Source organism: Mirounga angustirostris, unplaced genomic scaffold, assembly GCF_029215605.1.
Source record: "Mirounga angustirostris isolate CCGP_5_RB_7025 unplaced genomic scaffold, mMirAng1.0.hap1 SCAF_16, whole genome shotgun sequence".
Lineage (NCBI taxonomy): Eukaryota > Metazoa > Chordata > Mammalia > Carnivora > Phocidae > Mirounga > Mirounga angustirostris.
In genome coordinates this window covers 52,179,445-52,198,472 of record NW_026991724.1, presented here as the reverse complement: position 1 = coordinate 52,198,472, position 19,028 = coordinate 52,179,445, and the positions used below count along the sequence as shown (strand labels likewise).

Sequence of the window (19,028 nt, the reverse complement as noted above, 5' to 3'; positions counted from 1 at the left end):
CTGCAGGGGAGCGGGCGTGAGGGACGCTCAGGCGGCCGAGAGAGCGGCGGGGAAGGGAGAGCGCCGGCAGCGGGTCCCTACGGGGCACCGGGGGGCGTCCGCCAGAAGGAGAGGGCCAGGTAGAGGGTAGTCGAGGGCCAGAGTCAGTAGGACCCGACAGGGTTTGAGGAGAGGCCTGGGAGGCGGGGCTACCACGAGGGGCGTGGTCACGGAAGTCCCCAGGGGGCTCGGTGGGCGGGGCCATCGGAAATTGGGTGGTCGGGGAGACAGGCCCACCTGTCTAGAACCAGAATGCACATCTGGGGAGTACAATAGCTGCAAATGGGAGGAGGGAGCTACAGCTGGACTGGGGGCGCGCCTGGGCAGGAGGTGGGCACCCCCCCCTGGGGTGGGGACGGGGCAAAGTTTGTTAGCGGGCGGGGCCAGACGCTAGGAGGCGGGCCCGGGGAAAGGTTTAAGGAGAGGGAGAAGTGGCGTCGGCTTTAGACGGTGTGGGGGGAGGATCCCTCTGGACGGAGGTGGGGCAGAGAGGTCAGTGGTCTGGTCCAGGTCTAGGCCAAGGCCTTAGGAAAGGTCGGGACCCTTCTGTATAAGGAGAGGTCTGGCTTTGTGGTTGCCGGATGAGGGGGGCGGAGCGGAGGTAGGGTTGGACCACAGTGCTGGGAGGCCAAGGCCTGGGAAGGGAAGGGGCCCTGGAGAGAGTAACTCAAAAGTCTCGGCTTATCGTTGCCCTAAGGGGTGGAGGGAGGGCCAGAGGAGCTTGGGGAGCGGAGAGAAAAGGATATTGATGTCCTTAGGAGAGGGGTAGGCTTGAGGGATAAGGCAAGGGGGGGCGGGGTGCACTTGGCTGGGAGAAGAGATGAGCATTTGGAAAGGGGGGCTGGCATCTGAAAGCCGAGGGGAATCATTGAGGAGAGACAGCAGGACGTGGGATGAAGGACACATCACTTCTTGGCCTCCAACCCCATTTCATCCTGTTTGAATCTCTGACTTTTTAGCCTCAGGGAGGCATGAGGGAAAGGCCAGTGGGGTCTAAGTAAGACCTTAATTTCTTTCTTTTTTTTTTTTTTTAAAGATTTTATTTATTTATTTGACAGAGAGAGAGAGAGCGAGAGCAGGAACACAAGCAGGGGGAGTGGGAGAGGGAGAAGCAGGCTCTCCGGCTAGCAGGGAGCCCGATGCGGGGCTCGATCCCAGGACCCTGGGATCATGACCTGAGCCGAAGGCAGTTGCCCAATGACTGAGCCACCCAGGCACCCCAAGACCTTAATTTCATCTTATCTTAGGATCCCTGAGAGCTTGCTAAGCCTGCAGGTCCCCCTTCTATTCCCAGAGCTTCTGATTAGTAGGTCTGGGAGCAGGCTGGAATATTTTACACGTAATCCCAGGTGAGGTTCTTAGAACTGGCCCTCTATGTTTCTGGGATCCACCATTGGCTGGCTGTGTGGCCCTGAACTACTCACTTTCCTTCTCCTGTCCCAGCTTCCTCATTGTCTTTTGGGTGATGCTGAGCTGTTCTGAGCTTCAGAGGGTGAGAGTAGCATATTTAGGGGAATGATGTAAAATACTTTCCACGGATGGAGGGTGGTCAAGGGAACAGACAGGTCAGGAAACGTGAGCTTTTATTAATGAGAAGGAAAAGACTTGAGCCTTTTGGCTGGTCATCCTCAAACTGTTTAAAGACCCTTTGATATCGTGCTCCTTGTGACATGGCCTGTGGATTTTGAAAGATCCTGCTTATGGAGCCTAAATTCTTTAGTAATGATGTTTTTGTTACCCTGATTTTTTTAAAAAGATTTATTTATCTGAGACAGGGGAGGGGTGGAGGGAGAGGGAGAGTCCCAAGCAGGCTCCATGCCCAGTGTGGAGCAGACGTGGGGCTCAATCTCACGACCCTGAGATCGTGCTCTGAGCGGAAAACAAGAGTTGGGAGCTCAACCACCTTCGCCACCCAGGCGCCCCTGTTACCCTGATTTTTAAGTAAAGGCATACATATGGGCCAGTGCATTCAGTACCAGGCACCGTTTTAGGTCCTGGGGCCATATCGCTGAACAAAATGGACAAAATCCTTATCTTTGTGGAACTCAGCGTTTTAGCCCTGTACCGCTTAATAGTAGCAGCTGGCCCCATGTAGAGATTTAAATTTAAGCTCATGAGAAACAGATGAAAATCTCAGCTCCTCAGTGGCTGCATTTCAAATACGTGAAGCCACATATGGATAGAGTGACCTTTTTGGACTCTGCAGGTATAGAACGCTTCTATCATGTGGAGAATTGTGTTAGAAGCAGTACTCTAGAGAGTGAGACAAAACCTAATTTAGAAGATCCAGTTGTGCTAACTGCTGGGGAGGAGGAGAGTAAGGGGTTAGTACAGCAGGCTGGGGGTCGCGGTAGCCGGACCTGCACTCGGAGCCGTGGGATGCTGAGAGGTGGTTGACCGTGGTCTTTGGGAGGCAGTGCCAGTGGGATTCGTGGGTCGATGAGTTTGGGGTATGAGAAAAGAGGTGAATCAGGTGAATCAACAGTCCAAGGATTGTTTTTGTTTTTGTTTTTTTAAAGATTTTATTTATTTGAGACGAGAGAGCACAAGCAGGGGGTAGGGGCAGAGGGAGAGGGAGAAGCAGACACCCCACTGAGCAGGGAGCCCCATGCAGGGCTCGATCCCAGAACTCTGGGATCACGACCTGAGCCGAAGGCAGGCGCTTAACGACTGAGCCACCCAGGCATCCCGTTTTTTTTTTTTTTTTTTTTTTTTTTTTAAATTAAAAAATTACATATAGCGAACGTACTCTTTTTGGTGTGTAGTTCTGTCGATTTTGAAATGTGTAGAATTATGTATAAAGACCACCACCATCAAGATACTACAGTTTTATCACTCCAAAAAGTGATTGTGTTCCTCGTCTCTAGGTACCCCTTCCCCCCGCCGCCGGCAACTATCGGTCCCTCTCCGTCCCTGCAGCGTACCTGAATATTCCTTTTTATTGCCAAGCGAGTGTAAACAAGCTTTAGTACATCCTACAGTGGGATACTGTTCAGCAAGTTGTAGGATGTACCAGAGTTTGTTCATCCATTCCCCGTGGGAGGACATTTGGATCATTTTTGGTGACTGTAAACAGATCCGCTGCAGTAAACATTCACTTACAGGGTTTTGTGTGCACGTAGGAGGTCTCCGGGTAAATCCCTCGGAGTAGGGTTGCTGGGTCATATGGTAAGCATATGCTTCACCGTTTGAGAAGCTGCCAGGTTTCTCCAAAAGTGACCGAACCATGTTGAATTCCCTCCAGAAAAGTATGAGACTTCCCATTGTTCCACATCCTCACCAGCACTGGATATTGTCCGGTGTTTTGTTTTGTTGTTAATGGTTAAATAGGCATGCAGTGGACTCCAAGTGACTGGAGCAGCTGGGTGACAAAAGCTACCACCGCAGAGGTGGGAGAAGGAATATGTGTATGTGTGTGTTGTCTGGAGTTTGGTTTTGGTCCCACTGAGGTGGGGATGTTGGTTGGACATCCAGATGTCAGAGCAGAAAACCAGGATGTGCCACCTTGAGTTTAGAGGGCTAGTGACAGCCCGAGTGAGACATTTGGGGGCCATGATCACATTGCATGAGATCTCCAAGGGAGTGGGTGTAAACGGGACAGAGAGGGGGCCTAAGGATTGGGCCTGGGGCACTGCAACAGTTTAGAAAGCTAGTTGCCATCTTGGGGTGCCATGGCTCAGTCGGTTAAGCATCAGCCTTCAGCTCAGATCATGATCCTGGAGTCCCGGGATCGAGCCCCGCATTGGGCTCCCTGCTCAGCAGGGAGTCTACTTCTTCCTCTGCCCCTCACCTGACTCGTGCTCTCTCCCTCTCTCTCTCTCAAATAAATAAATAAAATTAAAAAAAAAAAAAGTCTTAAAAAAATTAGTTACCATCTTAGTTTTCTGTTGCTATTGTACCAAGTCATCCCCTTTGCCACTTAACAAGCTCTGTGATTCCAGGCATCTTTCTGTGCCTCCGTCTCGTCATTGGCGAGATGGGGATAAAAATGGAAAATGTTGGATTGTGTTGTTGGGAAGTATTGGGTAACATCATTTTACATTGGTTATCTCAACAGCCCCAAGATCTAAGGGCCACCCGCCACCCCTTCAATCCCAGTACAGGGGGACCCTTGTCCTCCTCACCCTCAAGAATAGGTAGTGGTTAAGGACACAGACTTTGGAGCCGACACCTGTCTTCGGATCCTGGCTTCGCAACCCATTAGGCTGTGTGGCCTTGTGCAAATCACTCGACCTCTCTGCTTCCTTTGCCTCGTTTATAAAATCAGGATAATAACGAATTGTAATAGATTTTGTGTGAATTAATTTATATAAAGCATCTGGAATAGTGCCTGGTCCCTAGTAAGCACCCCAGTTAATAAAGTTGATTTTTTTTTTTTTTTACAGAAAAAATATTAAGTGAAAAAAAAAATTCAGGTTTTACATAGATGCTGTTGAAATTTCAAAGGTGGTATGGAGAATGTCTGGTTTGGGAAATAAGTTTTGGAGGAGAGGGGAGGGAACCAGACCCAGCCCCATGGCTCCAGAGCTCCCAGTCTGATTGGAAAGATGAACTGTGATATAATCAGAACGCAGGATCAACACAATACGTGTGAGAAGAGAAGTACCAGTTAACCACCACTGGAGGTCAGGAAATGGAGGGTCTCTCCTAGCAGGTACCCAGGGGAGGCCTCTGGACATCCATCCAGTGCTCAGAGCTGGGCAGAAGGGGACCAGCTGCTGGTGGTCCCGGAGGGCACTCCCCAGAGGGAACCTGGAGGAAGGGGGTAGGAGGCTAGATCATAAAATTTGAACGGTTATGTGGGGTCTAGATTTACTTTTTTTTTTTTAATGAATGGGTAATAAATATGCAGGGTTTAAAATAAAATCGGGATAGAGGTATGCAGTGACAGGTATGGTTCACAGCCCTACTCCCACTCACCTCGAGTGCCCCCAACCACTTCTGTTGGTTTCTTGATTATCCTTCCAGAGTTTCTATTCGGCAAACAAAAGCAGGACCAAAGAATAGACAGGTTCCTATTGTCTCCTGTCTTACGAAATCAGTAGCATATTATGTACGCTGTTCTGCCTCCTTTTTTATTACTGTTTAAAATGTTACTTAAGATACCTAGAACATCTTTCTATATCAGTACATAGAGAATGTCTTCATTCTGCTTTTTTTTTTTTACTTTTTGTCTTGAAAGGATTATATAGACTTGCCGGAAGTTTATAAAAATAGTACACCTTTCTTTCTCCTGGTGGAATCTTATATAACTGTAGTCCAGTATCAAAACCAGGAAGTCGGCGTTGGACAATACCGTGAGCTAGACCACATAGCTGGTTCAGCTGTGTGTGCGCGTGTGTGTGCATGTGTGCGTAGTTTGAACCCATGTACAGATCTGTGTAACCACCACCGCAGTCAGGATATGGAACAGTTCTGTCTTCACAAAGGCTCTCGCTGTGCTCCCCGTTTATAGCTGACCGCACCTCCACCTTTTGTCCCTAAGCTCTGACCACCCCAATCTCTTCCCCATCCTAAGTTTTGTTATTTGGAGAATGTTCCAGAAATGAACTCGTAACTTTCTAAGATTGGTGTTCTCTGCGTGATGTTTTTGCCCCTCGTTTCTGTAAAAAATATACCTTAGAAACTGCTCAGCAGCAGTGGGTATAATTTAATGGAGTGCCACATGTCAGGGTTGTTTCACCTAAAAACAGTTTTTTATTAGTCTTTTTTTTTTAAGATTTTTATTTACGTATTTGAGAGAGAGAGGGAGAGAGAGGAGGGGAAGAGGGAGAGGGAGAAGCAGACTCCCCGCTGAGCAGGGAGCCCAATATGGGGCTCTATCCAAGGACCCCCAGGATCATGACCTGAGCCGAAGGCAAACGCTTAACCAACTGAGCCACCCAGGTGCCCCAGTTTTTTGCTGATCTTAAAACTTAAAAAAAAAACAAAAAAACTTCTCCTCAAAAAAACCCCAAACGAGGGGCGCCTGGGTGGCTCAGTTGGTTAAGCGACTGCCTTCGGCTCAGGTCATGATCCTGGAGTCCCAGGATCAAGTCCCGCATCTGGCTTCCTGCTCAGCAGGGAGTCTGATTTTCCCTCTGACCCTCCCCTCTCTCATGCTCTCTCTCTCATTCTCTTTCTCAAGTAAATAAATAAAACCTTTAAAATAAAAAAATTAAAGGGGCGCCTGGGTGGCTCAGTTGGTTAAGCGACTGCCTTCGGCTCAGGTCATGATCCTGGAGTCCTGGGATCGAGTCCCGGGTAGGGATCCCTGCTCAGTGGGGAGCCTGCTTCTCCCTCTGACCCTCCCCCCTCTCATGTACTCGCTTTCTCTCATTCTCTCTCTCTCAAATAAATAAATAAAATCTTTAAAAAGAAATAAAAAATAAATTAAAAAATTAAAAAATAAATTAAAAAATAAAAAAAAACCCCAAACGAAACTGAAAAAAATTTAAAAAACCTGTCGGTCTTCCGTGTGCCTTCATATTAGATGAAAAGCAGGCTCCATACGATCGAGGCTTCTTATCTTGTTCTGACTTGGAACTTTTTCTTCGCTCATAAATCAGTGTTGGTCCATAAAAATGGGAGTTTCTTGTCGGTGGGGAAACTCATGTTTCTGATTTTGTGGGGTTTTTTTTTTTCTTCTTCTTCTTTCTGAAAGAAGGAGGGTTATGTGCTTTGGTCTGTGCACAAGCAGTAGTCTCACCAAGGATCTGGATTTCTGTTTCAGGAGCATCTGGCTGCAGACGAGGAGGAGGAAAGGGGAAGGGAGAATTCCGACCCATCATGCAGCGGAGTATCATGTAAGGACCCGGCCCCCCGTCCTACATGCTCTGAGTTCTCTGCTTCTCTCTTGATTTCTGTGCCTTTTCTTGGAAGAACACAAGGTAGTCTCCCAATTGGAATTTCCAGGAGCCGAGCAGTGCAGAAAATGGGGCGTGGGATCTGGAGGACGGGTGGTGTGGTAACTAGAATTTTTTAGCTGGAGGTTCAGAAATGCTGACCCAGTGGTTCACAGTTGGTGGTTTGGCCCCCCCAGGGGACAGCTGGCCATGTCTGGAGACGTTTTTGGTTGTCACAACTAGGGGGAGAAGGGGGCTTGTGATTAGCATCTACTGGATAGGGGCCAGGCATGGTTGCTGCTTAATACCTGCAATGCATGGGACAGCCCCCCGCAACGAAGAATGATCTGGCCTGAAACTTCAGTAGTGTCCAGGGTGGGAAGCCCTGTCCTCATGCAAGCTGGCCTCAGGAAAACGAGACAGGGAATTACATGGCTTGTGTAGTTGAAGCCTTCCAGAATTAATGGCCTTGGGCTTGGTTGGACCCAGTTGCCAAAACCCTTTCACTGGGAATTTGAGGGAGTGTCCTGAGAGGAAAATGGAGGGGCTGCTCCCGGAAGGAGGGGGTGGATTCTAGACTGACCCAGACCTGGCCGCCCGCCCGCCAGAGACCTGGGAGGTCACAAATCACAGGCTGCATTTTTCTCACATGATGACAAGTCTGGGCATAGTCTGTCTTTGGCTGATAGCACCTCAGATGTCTTTCTGCCCCGGGCTTGGCTTGGCTTGATCGGTTAATTGACTGACTGAGCGTACGTTAAGTGTTAATTTGAGGGCAGTTTTAGATGTGCAGAAAGTTGTACTGATAATAGAGCCTGTTCCTGGGTACCTGGCACCCAGCTTCCACTGTTGATGTCGTGGGGCCCGTCGGTCACAGTAAGAGACCAGCATTGGTACATTCTTGTTAACTACACTCCGATCTCCCCGATTTATCTACAAATGCTCCTCTCTGTTCCCAGGATTCAGCTCGGAGTACCCTGTTGCATTTAGTTGTCATGCCCCCTCGGTTCCCTCTGGTGTCAGTCCAGGTGACAGTTTCTCAGACTTTGTTTGTCAGGATACCTGCAGATGGCCCCCCAGTGTGTCTGACGTTGTTCTCATAACCAGACTGGGGTCACGGGCAGCGAAGTGAGGTAGCGTCTCGTCCCCTTGTGGTTGGCGTGCAGACACCCCCGGGACATGACCAGTGATGCTGACCTTCCTGACTCGGTCAGGAGAGTGTGGGCGAGGCCTCTCCACCTTACTTTCCGTGGTCCTTCCTCAGTACTCACTTCTCTGGAAGCCAGCTACTCAGTCCAGCCAGTCTCAAGTGGAGGGAGGATACCTTGCTTTATTGATCTTTTCCAGAGCGCTTCACACTTCCTGACATTTTTATTTAGTTACTTAACAGTTGCCTCTTCTACTGAGTATCAACCTGTTGAGGGTGGGGACTTGGTGTCTTTGTCTCCCCGGAATCCCTAGGGCCTGGGAGAGGCCCTGGCACATAGGAAGGGCTTGGTTGATTCTTGTGCCATTATCATTCCCATTTTCCCCCTCCTTCTGTGCTCCTCCAGGTCATTTTTCTGCCCCAAGAATGAGGGCAAAGTGAAAAAGCCAGAGAAGGAGACCTCCAACAGCGTCAGAGAGACAGAGCCACCTCCAAAGTAAGTAGTGGGGCGAGGACATGGTGAATTTGTTCCTTTATAAGTCAGGGCTCTCTTGGCTGTAAGTGTGGCAAACCCAGCTCAGAATGTCTGGGAGTCCTAAAGGGAATTTTTTGACTTCGGTAACCGGGAAGTCCAAAGGTATAGGTCCAGCCTCAGGCACAGCTGGATCCAAGGCCTCGGCGTTGGCAAAGGGGGTTGGCAAGTCCAAGTTCCAGGAGTAAGACATCTGTGGGCAAGCAGTCAGGAGCAAGTTGCATGCATCAGTCATACCCCTTCCATCCCCTGGGTCAGGACCCCTTACATGGCTACACCCAGCTGCAGGGGAAGCTGGGAAGGGATAGTCTCTAGCCGAGAGCCACGGACCCAGCTAAATCTCAGGGGCTGGTATGACTGAAAACGAGAGGGTCTTCAAATGGATGTTGGAGGCCATTCCCTGCTCTCAGTAGGGGCTCCGTCTGCTCCTCAGCATTGCTCGTCACAGAGTAGGTGGGCACATGGGAGGCCTCCAGAAACGTGGATGCAGTGGATGGTCGGATGATTAAGAGTGTATGCCAAGGAGGCGCCTAGAAAAAGCTCATGGAATGCTTGAAAGAAAAGGAAGGGAATGAAACACCCCCATTTTCCCACCTTCCAGGGTGGCGCTGAAGGAGCGCAACGGAGAGGTGCCTGAGAGCGATTCTCCAGTGAAGAGGCCAGGGCGGAAGGTGGCCCGGGTCCTGGGCAGTGAAGGGGAGGAGGAGGACGAAGCCGTCATGCCCTCCAAAGGCCAGGTAGGTCCCCACCAGCCTGCCGCCCATTCCTGGACGAAGCCGTCATTCCCGGTAGCCTTTCGCACTGAGTGTAGCACAGCTGCTCAGGGGCGCTCATGCCCCAGGAGGTGGAAGATCTGAGCGGTCGTGCCCTGGAGCAGATGGACGGCCTGGTCTGCACGGTTCTGACTCCACCTGCGCCCCGTGGCCTGGGGCAGTCTCCGGGCCTCGTGCTTTGGCCACCTCACCTGTGACATACAGCTCCCGGGAGCACCTCCCACTCGGGGTGACTGAACAGGAAAGGAGTCAGTTCACCTATGGATCTGAGAATAATGCGTGATCCAGAGTTAGGGCTCAAAAACACATCAGGTCTCTCCTGTTGGCAGAGGGCTTTTTACCTTTTCCAGAGACGTTGGCTTCCTTCCCTTCCTCACTCAAAGTCACGCAATAGGCAGCCGATTGGTGACCTTAATTCCCTCTGCAGCCTTAATTGCTCTTTGCCACATAACCGAATATATTCACAGGTATCCAGGTTCTAGGAGGGGCTGTCCTTAGGAGCTTGGACTTTGCCCTGTGGCTGCTAGGGATCCGTGGACCGGTTTTGAGCAGGAGAGGGACAGGGGTGGCTTTGGGTCCTGAGCAGCCTTCACAACGTCCCTTTGGGGCCTGTATCCATCAGGGTCTGAATAGGAGAAAGAAACCACATGAGCAGAGAGAGTTTAATACAAAGAATTCTCAAATACGTGTGTAGTTCTCAACCAGGTCACTGCAGGGGCGAAAAGAGAACTCGAAGGCGTCATCGTGGTAGCAACTGTAGGGGGCAGCTACTGCCCCGGGAGCTGTGGAGCTGACAGTCAGACCTTCAGGTGCTCACTGGTGGGCGCCGGGGTCTCTGAGCTTACAGGTGGCGCCGAGGGCCTGGTCAGATCTTGGAGGCAGGGGCCCTGGGCGGAGAGTGCCGGCATCCAGGGGCATCACGTCGCAGGCCCTGTGAGTGTTGGAAATGCTGTAAGTCGGATCCGGCTGACACAGGCCCTTCTTGTACCCTGTTAGGGCGCTGCCTGCTACAGAGCTTCCTGCCAGACTGGGAAAGGGGTTTTCAGAGTCCGAGCATCATGAGGGAGAGTGGACGGGGTAGGCTTGGAGCGGAGGGGCTGTCACTTAATAACTGGCGGAGGGCCCTGTAAGATGAGTTAGGGATTGAAACCAGGATACAAATAACGGGCTTAAACAAGGTAGGAATTTATTTCTGTCTCTAATGGGATAAGAAGCCCAGGATTAATATAGCAGTCTCTCAGTGTCAGAGACGCAGGCTGCTTCTGTACCATTACTTTTATCCTAGATGCCCTAGTCCAAGCGAATGTCCATTTTCAAGCCAGTGAGAAGAGCAAGAGATTCCACGGGAAGTGTACATCATTTTCCCTTATATTGCATTGTGTAGGAGTGAGGCTCCTGGCCGCACCTAGCTGCAAGGGAGGCTGGGAAGTGTAGTTCTCAGGCTCTCGGCTGCACCTAGCTGCAGGGGAGGAGGCGAAATGTGGTTTTTCGTTGGGCCATCATATGCCTAGCTAAAAATCAAAGGTTCTGTTACGTTAGGAAAAAGAGTTGTTGTTATTGTCGTCCATGATGGGGAGAGTGGTGCCACGAAACTCCACAGGAGGTTAAGGAGGGTAAGGCCCAGGTTAAGAGAGGAGGGGCCCTGAACTGGGACGGAGAACTCTCTACCCCCAGCTGTTTGGAAAAGGACAAGGAGGTGGCCCCTTCTTCCTCCCCTCACTCTAGAATTGCTCTTTCTTGCTTTCCAGAAGCCTGCCCCTAGCTCTCCACAAGTCTCCCCTCCCAGCCCTGTCACATTTCCCGAGAGCAGCCCCTCCCTCTCCAGCTCTCCTGTGGACATCTCCCCAGCAGGGATCCCGAAGCGGCGCACAGGTGAGGACATACAGGCCCCTGCCCCTTGCCTTGCCTGTCTTCGTCCACTTGAGGATTTCTGCACCTGGCAGCCATCCTCACGACAGCTCTGATCTTAGCGTTGTGGCTGAGAGCATGGCTTCACCATCCACTGGCTGTGTGACCTTGGGTAAATGACTTACTTTCTCTGAGCTTTATCTGTAAAACAGAGACGATAGTAATGACAGCATTTATCATACAGAGATTAAGAGGAAATATGCGGAAGGTGCTTGGACCTGGGCCCAGCCCATAGTAAGTGCTCAGGAAGCTTGGGTTATTGTAACCGTGGGTACGTGCTGTCCGGGAGGCAGCGCAGCTCACTGTGGGAGCCCAGGAAAGAGGGAGACCGGTAGAAGAGAGATGCACCCAGCCAAGCCTTGAAGGAGAAGGAAGAGTGAGCAGGGAAGAGGGTTAACAACAGAAGGAAGCAGGCATCGAGAAGGCCCTTCGGGGCACTGATGGCTTGGTGTGTTGGTGCTTAGTGCACAGGGTTGGGGACCCAAGTGGGGACACTGGAGAGGGTCCGTGGAAAGCCAGCCTGAGGAATGGCACCTCTGTCCCCTGGGGCATCGGGAACGTTTTCTACGGGTGGGGAGGCACAGGTGAGAGACCCTCACATGATGCTGGGGGACGGGTGTAGCCGGTGCGACCAAGGGACTGAATTTTCAGTGCTGCGCCATTTTTGTTAAATTTAGATGTGCAAGCTGATGCCAGATTGAATTACCGAAGACTCTCAGGCACGTTTAGAATAACTTGGGTGCACAAATCTTCTTCAACTGTAAATTCTGTGAAATCTAAACACAGATCAGCTCTTTCTGAGGAAAACTTAGCAACCAGTTGAGATGTGCTGAAGTACGTTGGGACTTTGAAGACTTAGCACGGAAAAGAAAATGTTAATTATTTTAGCATTGAAAACACAACACGTTGGAGTCGTAGTATTTTTGGATACATTAGGTTTTTTTTTTTAAGATTTTATTTATTTGCGAGAGAGAGAATGAGAGACAGCATAAGAGGGAGGAGGGTCAGAGGGAGAAGCAGACTCCCCGCTGAGCAGGGAGCCCGACGTGGGACTCGATCCTGGGACTCTGGGATCACGACCCACGCCGAAGGCAGTCGCCTAACAAACTGAGCCACCCAGGTGCCCCATAAACCATATTATTAAAACGAGGTGTATCTGGATTTTTTCTTCCTTTTCTCAGTGTAGCTACTGGCAAGTTTAAGATCAGGTATGTGTCTCACCGTATTTTTCCATCGGGTGGTGCTGGTATAAGAAATAGCACGCCTGGGGACACCTGGCTGGCTCAGTTGGTGTAACATGTGACTCTTGATCTCGGGGTCGTGAGTTTGAGCTCCACTTTGGGTATAGAGGTTACTTAAAATCTTAGGAAAAAAAAAGAGAAAAGAAAAATAGCACAGCTGAAACTAATAGACTATGTTAATTACACTTGCATAAAAAAACTTAAAAAAATTTTTTTAATTAAAAAAACAAGAAGAAAAGGAGTCGCAGCGGTAACAGGGCTCAGAACTGAGGCAGCGCAGAGCGGGTGACACCCGAGCTGAGTCTTGGAAGACGCGGGAGGGCGGCGGGAAGCGGTGCAGCCACGAGCAGTGTGCAGGGGGACCACGTGGCACACGGGGGTCGCATACACCGGCGTGTTTCTGGAGGGTCAGGTGCAATGTGGGCAGCAGGGCGAGTTTGAGGACTGTGTGCAGTGAGACAGCAGGGTGGGGCTGGCTCCCACAGGGCCCCCCGCATGTTAGGCCAGGAGCCCGGGTTTTGTCCTGGCGGGTGCTGGGGCGCCACGGGAGGGCTGCGGGATGGGGGCGGCGGGGAGGTACTCATGAAGTAGCTGAGTGGTGCGGGGCCTGCTGGCCGCTCAGGGCTGACCCTGAGATTGGCCCTGGGGGGCGGGGGCTGTCAGGGAATTCTTTTTAGAGGAAAGGACCCCTGAGCTTTGCCCCTGAACAGCAAGTGCCAGGGCCCGGGGGTGTGTTGTGTTTGGGAGCAGCAGGAGTTCAGCGGTGCCGGAGAATGAAGGATTCGTGGCGGGGAAGGAGTTAGAAGGGCAGCTGGAGAGAGATGAGGCAGCACAGCGGCAGATACCAGAAGACTTGCTTCTGGAATGTGGCGGGGGGGGGGGTGCTAGAGTTGGTGCGGCACTGGGCCGAGCGCGGCGTAGCATCTCTTACTCTCCGGGACTGTTTCTATTCTGCATATGTGGGAGACGGAGGCACAGAGAGATTAAGTAACCTGCTCAGGGTCACACAGCCAGGAAGCGGCAGAGCTGGCAGAATGAGGCGCACCTGGGGCAGAAGGGGAGCGTCCCACAGCCTTCTCGGGGGGCCCCGTCACTGACCGGCCTGAGCTCACTGGGGCGGGGGGCGGACAGACCCACGAGGTCCACCACGCCAAGCCCCTTGTCTTCCCAGCTCGGAAGCAGCTTCCTAAGCGGACAATACAGGATGTCCTGGAGGAGCAGGGCAAGGATGAGGACAGAGAGGCCAAGAGGAAGAAGGAGGAAGAAGGTGAGGCACCAGGGGAAGGGAGGGCAAGAGAGAGAGACTTGGAGGGTGCACCGTGGGGAATCTGGAAGGATGGGGGCCTCTCCCCGAGGCTGGACTGTTAGGATCCCCGATCTAATGCCTGTGTCCCTGAATCTCAATGTGGCCGTCAGAACCCCACACACCAACACAGGCATTTGGGTTACGAGAGCATTTCGAAATGCATTCATTTGGGCCCCTTTAATTTAGGGTGAATTCATATGCCGTTTCCCATTTTTATCCTTTGTTTTTCTGTTTGTGTTGATGGAAAATGTTTTCTTCTCCATGACTTCTTTTTCCTTAGAAATGGGACCAGAAGGCAGAGACCCCCAGCTTCTCAACAGCACCCTTAGCGCGTAGTAAATTGTTGATGGCACCCCTGGGCCGCCACCTCGACAGTTCCGTTTATTTTTTAATTTTTTTTTTTTAAAGATTTTATTTATTTGCGAGAGAGAGAATGAGAGACAGAGAGCATGAGAGGGAGGAGGGTCAGAGGGAGAAGCAGACTCTCCACTGAGCAGGGAGCCCGACGCGGGACTCGATCCCGGGACTCCAGGATCATGACCTGAGCCGAAGGCAGTCACTTAACCGACTGAGCCACCCAGGCGCCCAGACAGTTTCGTTTATTAAGTAGTTATGTCCAGACAACTGTTGATGTTCTAGAAACTTGGGTGTTTGAGAAAATGGCGCACGTCCGTTGAAAGGAAAAGTACTATTTTTTGTTTCCTCCTTCAGAGAGTCACAATTAGTTACTAGCTAGGATGTGTCCTGCCCTCTGCACAGTCGCCCAGACCTTTGGAATCCCCTGTTCCCCGTGCCGAGTTTTTTTTTTTTTTTTTTTTTAAGATTTATTTATTCACTTGAGAGAGCGAGAGAGAGAGAGTACATGAGAGCGGGGGAGGGTTAGAGGGAGAAGCAGGCTCCTCGCTGAGCAGGGAGCCCGATGCGGGACTCGATCCAGGGACTCCAGGATCATGACCTGAGCCAAAGGCAGTTGCTTAACCAACTGAGCCACCCAGGTGCCCCTGCCCGTGCCGAGTTTTGATCACAGCAGCCAAGGAAAGCCCTGCTTGGCAGACAGGTGACATCAGGAATTGCTAGGCCCGCGGGCCAAGGATGCTAAAATCTGACCTACTTCGAGCTCGTAGTTCCTGCCGTGACCAGCAGATGCCCCCAGTTTCCCCTGGAACCAGGAACTATCCGCGGTGTCCCCGAGAATTCGGTCCACGGGGGACATTCTGGTGCAAAGATCTGACCCAGTGGTCATTTGGGACCTGTGTGCAGCCTTTGCCACTGTCAGTGTTTAATAAAAGGTCCTCGGGCCTTTTCTTCTGATCGTGCTGAGATTTCTTTCTACCGCTGTCCGTAAAGTCTCCGGTCTCAGGCCCGACTCTCGCAAATAAATAAAATCTTAAAAAAAAAAAAAAAATTAAAAAAAAAATAATAACAATAAAAGGTCCTCATTTGGCTCAACTCTTCCGGGGCAGATGTGGCTTCCTGTTGGCAGTTTTTAGTCCGGATCCAACCTTACTGTAAATTGTGCTTTTTTAGCCAGTGTCAGTGTCTGGGGCTGTGCGTGGGAGAGCGGGCAGCTGCTTGATTCTTCTCAAGTTCACCTACACAGTTTTTATTGTTACCCTGGAAGTATGACCTTTTTTTTTTTTCCTCCAGTTTAAAACATTTTTCATTTTTACCCATATCAAGTTATCATGTGCGTTTGGAACTCTTTCCAGTTGTATCTTGCGGTGAATAATTCTAGACGTTGATCAGAAGATACTGGCTGTCTGTGTCCATTTCTGGCTGCCCAGGCGCGCGAACACCGGGTTTGGATTCCGTTGGAGGCCCCGCCACGCTTGGGGCTGACCAGGAGCGGGCTCACACCTCCTGCCGCTTTATAGACGTGCTTGATCTGCAGAGGAGCAGATGGGAGTTGAAATGTCCCTGGGGGTCAGAATAATTCTTTTTTTTTTGCCATCTGACTTCTGTCATCCAAAGCTGAGACCCCACCGGAAGGCCTCACAGAGCCTGAAGTGACCCAAAAGAAAGAAGCAGAAGGGGAGGGCCAGCCAGTGACGCCCCCTGAGCACCCAGAGACCTCCTGTGAGTTTCCACTCCCCCGGGGACCCTGGCTGTCTGGTTTTGGGTTGGATGTCTTCTGAGGCCAGTTAATTTAATTTCATTTTTTTAAAGATTTTTATTTGAGAAAGAGAGTGAGAGAGAGAGAGAGGAGGTGCAGAGGGAGAAGCAGACTCCCTGCTGAGCAGGGAGCCTGATAACAACTCGATCCCAGGACCCTGGGATCATGATCTGAGCCAAAAGCAGATGCCTAACCGACTGAGCCACCCAGGCGCCTCTCTGAGGCCAGTTAATTTTAAATAAGACTCCAATGTGTTGTTGAAATGCAAATTCTTGGGGAATCAGAGGTTTTATTGTCATCGTTTTTATGGTTAAAATCTCCCCCCTCGGGCGCCTGGGTGGCTCAGTCGTTAGGCGTCTGCCTTCGGCTCAGGTCATGATCCCAGGGTCCTGGGATCGAGCCCCGCATCGGGCTCCCTGCTCGGCAGGAAGCCTGCTTCTCACTCTCCCACTCCCCCTGCTTGTGTTCCTGCTCTCGCTCTCTCTCTAATAAATAAATAAAATCTTTAAAAAAAAAAAAAAACTCGCCCCTCGCCCCCGCACATGGGAAAGAAGAAAGAACCAGTCATCCTCCAACAAAATACTTGTATCTTTGAGAAATCACAGGTACTAAATGTTACTGAGGGATAGTTTATGAAGTTAGACCGCTTGGCTGAGCTGCGGGGGTTTTGAGGTTCTAGTTACCCTCACAGGCCCAAGAACAAGCCCCACAGCCAGGTGTCCGTGAGACTCCTGCGTGAGAAACAGCATCGTGGGGACATTTCGAGGATGCAGACCTTACCCACTTTTTGCAACTGCCGGGGAAGTGGGAACATTTTCTTCTGATCGTGCTGAGATTTCTTTCTACCGCTGTCCGTAAAGTCTCTGGTCTCAGGCCCGACGCTTGAGGGGATTCTGTTAGTACTGACGGAAAAGCATCGGGCCCAAGAGGCTCAAAAAACTTAACGTACAGAAAGGAAAGGGGCAGAAGGTGTTTTCCGTATGTGGAGTCAGAACCAGTGACGAGTGAAGTCTCGGGTTGGAAGTGGGCCTCCCCAACCAGTGTCTCTCGCTTTAGCAGTGGAGCCCCCGCCAGACAGAGCCTTGGAGCCTGAGGTGGCGGAGAAGCGGGAGGCTCGAGAGGAGGACCCGGCCAAGCCGCCCGCCAAAGCGCCCAAGACGGTCAGCAGCTTCTTCGGTGAGTGTCTCCCGCCCCCCAGCTCCCAGCCTCTTGGGGAGGAGGCGGGCCTTCCCCAGAGCGCGTCCCCCTTGGTGGAAGGTCTGACCCCTGTCTCCTGGCTTCATGGGCCGGTGGGGGCTCTCAGGAGGAGGGCCCACAGTTTCCTGACTTCATTCCCAGCCCCCCGGAAACCGGCAACCAAGAAAGAAGGGAAAGAAGAGGGACCTGGCACAGCAAGACAGGAGGAGGCCAAGGGGTGAGTCTGTGTCGGCTGTCGAGTGGAGAGGACAGGGCGGTAAGGGGAGGCCTGTGGTGAGTCCAGATTCTCCTGATTTGATTCCTCTAACGAGGAGACCGATGCCCGCCAAAAATTCTTTCAGCTACAATCGGTGATTGCAGCTAATTATTCTAATGACAGTGTTTTTGGGATTCTTAATGTCATTTTTGTGAAACCCCATTTTCCATTCCTCAAACATGTCATGTGCGTCTCTACCTCAGGGCCTTTGCACTTGCTGTTCCTTTTGCCTGGAGTGCTCTTCTCCTGGATACCCACTCTGCTCACTCCTCATGTCATTCTGCCCAAATGTCTCCTTCCCCAGCCTTTCCTCAGAAGTGGCACCTTCCATCCCGCCTTCCCCCAGCGTGGTTTGATTTTGGTTTTGGAAATATTTTTTAATACCAAAATTATTTGTTGCTACGTTTGTTTTGGTTTTTTTCTTCCCCGACTCTCCGGCTAGAATGTGAGCTCTAGGTTCAGCAACTTTGTTTTCATTCCCTTCTGCGCCCTCATGCCTAGAACAGCATCTGGCGCGTAGTAGGTGCTCAGAAAATGTTAGCTGGAGGACTGGCTTCTCTTTGACCCAGGTGTCTATCTCCCTGTTGCCTCCACAGGCCCCTGGACCCCCCCAGCTACAATCCTGCCAAAAACAACTACCATCCCATTGACGACGCGTGCTGGAAGCCAGGCCAGAAGTGAGGCTCCCCCCGCCCCCGACTGTCCCTCCGCCTCTCCCTGTCACCGGGTGCATCTCCCCAGAGGCCTCCGGTGGAGGAAGCAGTCAGATCTCTCCCGTCCCCATTTTGGGGACACAGGCAGCAGCACCGAAGGTGTGGGGAGGCACGTGGACAGACAGATGGATGGTGTGGGTTATACACACCACCCTGTGTCTCTCTTCTTTCCCCAGGGTCCCTTACCTGGCTGTGGCTCGGACATTTGAGAAGATTGAGGAAGTTTCTGCTCGGTAATTCGTCAGGCCCGCCTGGACGGGGAGGGGCAGGTGGGGTGGCGGCTTCGGCTGCCCGGTGCCTTCCGCCTCTGCTCTTTCCACTTCACCCTCCTGCACGCGTCCCCGGCCCCTGGAGTGGCTGCAGGGCCTCGTGGGCCCCCGGCCCGGAAGGCCCACACCACGCTTCTGTCTGTTTCTGTGGGTCACAACGAGCCGTGAGCGTGAGCCCAGATTCCCCAGGTGGGGAAACCTTTGCCTCCTCCCAGTGGCAGGAACTTAATCTACCCTCAGCGGTGAGAAGTAACCACGGCCTCGCTGATTGTCTTGCCCTTCGTGTGAGGAGGTCCGGGTCTGGATTCTAGTGGGAATCTCACTCCCAGCGAGTGCTGGTCGGGCCGCCGGCACACAGGGCTGCCTGGCCCCGGCCCTCACTCCTGCGTGTTTAGTCAGTGTCGTCAGGGGGCCCACCCCATTCTGCCTCCTACCTGCACGTCAGCCTTGTTTCCAGAAGATCCTTCCATGTTGGTTTAAGTAGGTCTCGGCCCTTTCAATCTTGCTCAGTAGGATTCCTTCATTTTTCACTTCTCACACATGAGCGGAGCATTTCGGCTGTTCCCAGCGCTTTGTTCTTGTCAGCGTGTGTCTTTGCGAACATGGGAGGAACCTCCTCTGGCAGGAGCCCCACAGTGGGATTGCAGGGCACGGGGGCCTGCGGGCGGCAGCAGCAGGGGGGCCGCATTAGCCAAAGCCCTGCCCGGGGT

The 19,028-nt window shown here is 51.8% G+C and overlaps 1 protein-coding gene across 6 annotated transcripts in view; it reads left to right on the top strand.

Moving 5' to 3' along the window:
- LOC123855819 (calcium-binding protein 5) overlaps window positions 1-19,028 on the top strand; it is a 48,530-nt gene that overhangs the window by 354 nt on the left and 29,148 nt on the right. For 3 of the 6 annotated variants that reach the window (XM_064581206.1, XM_054511485.2, XM_045891854.3), the window contains exons 2-11: window positions 6,752-6,824; window positions 8,417-8,506; window positions 9,144-9,279; window positions 11,064-11,187; window positions 13,636-13,731; window positions 15,742-15,846; window positions 16,940-17,059; window positions 17,222-17,297; window positions 17,933-18,013; window positions 18,226-18,282. In XM_064581206.1, coding sequence (XP_064437276.1) covers window positions 6,808-6,824; window positions 8,417-8,506; window positions 9,144-9,279; window positions 11,064-11,187; window positions 13,636-13,731; window positions 15,742-15,846; window positions 16,940-17,059; window positions 17,222-17,297; window positions 17,933-18,013; window positions 18,226-18,282 — 902 coding nt within the window. In that variant the 5' untranslated portion in view covers window positions 6,752-6,807. The remainder of the gene's footprint in view (window positions 1-6,751; window positions 6,825-8,416; window positions 8,507-9,143; window positions 9,280-11,063; window positions 11,188-13,635; window positions 13,732-15,741; window positions 15,847-16,939; window positions 17,060-17,221; window positions 17,298-17,932; window positions 18,014-18,225; window positions 18,283-19,028) is intronic. The other 3 variants (XM_054511486.2, XM_064581208.1, XM_054511487.2) reach the window with 3 other exon arrangements.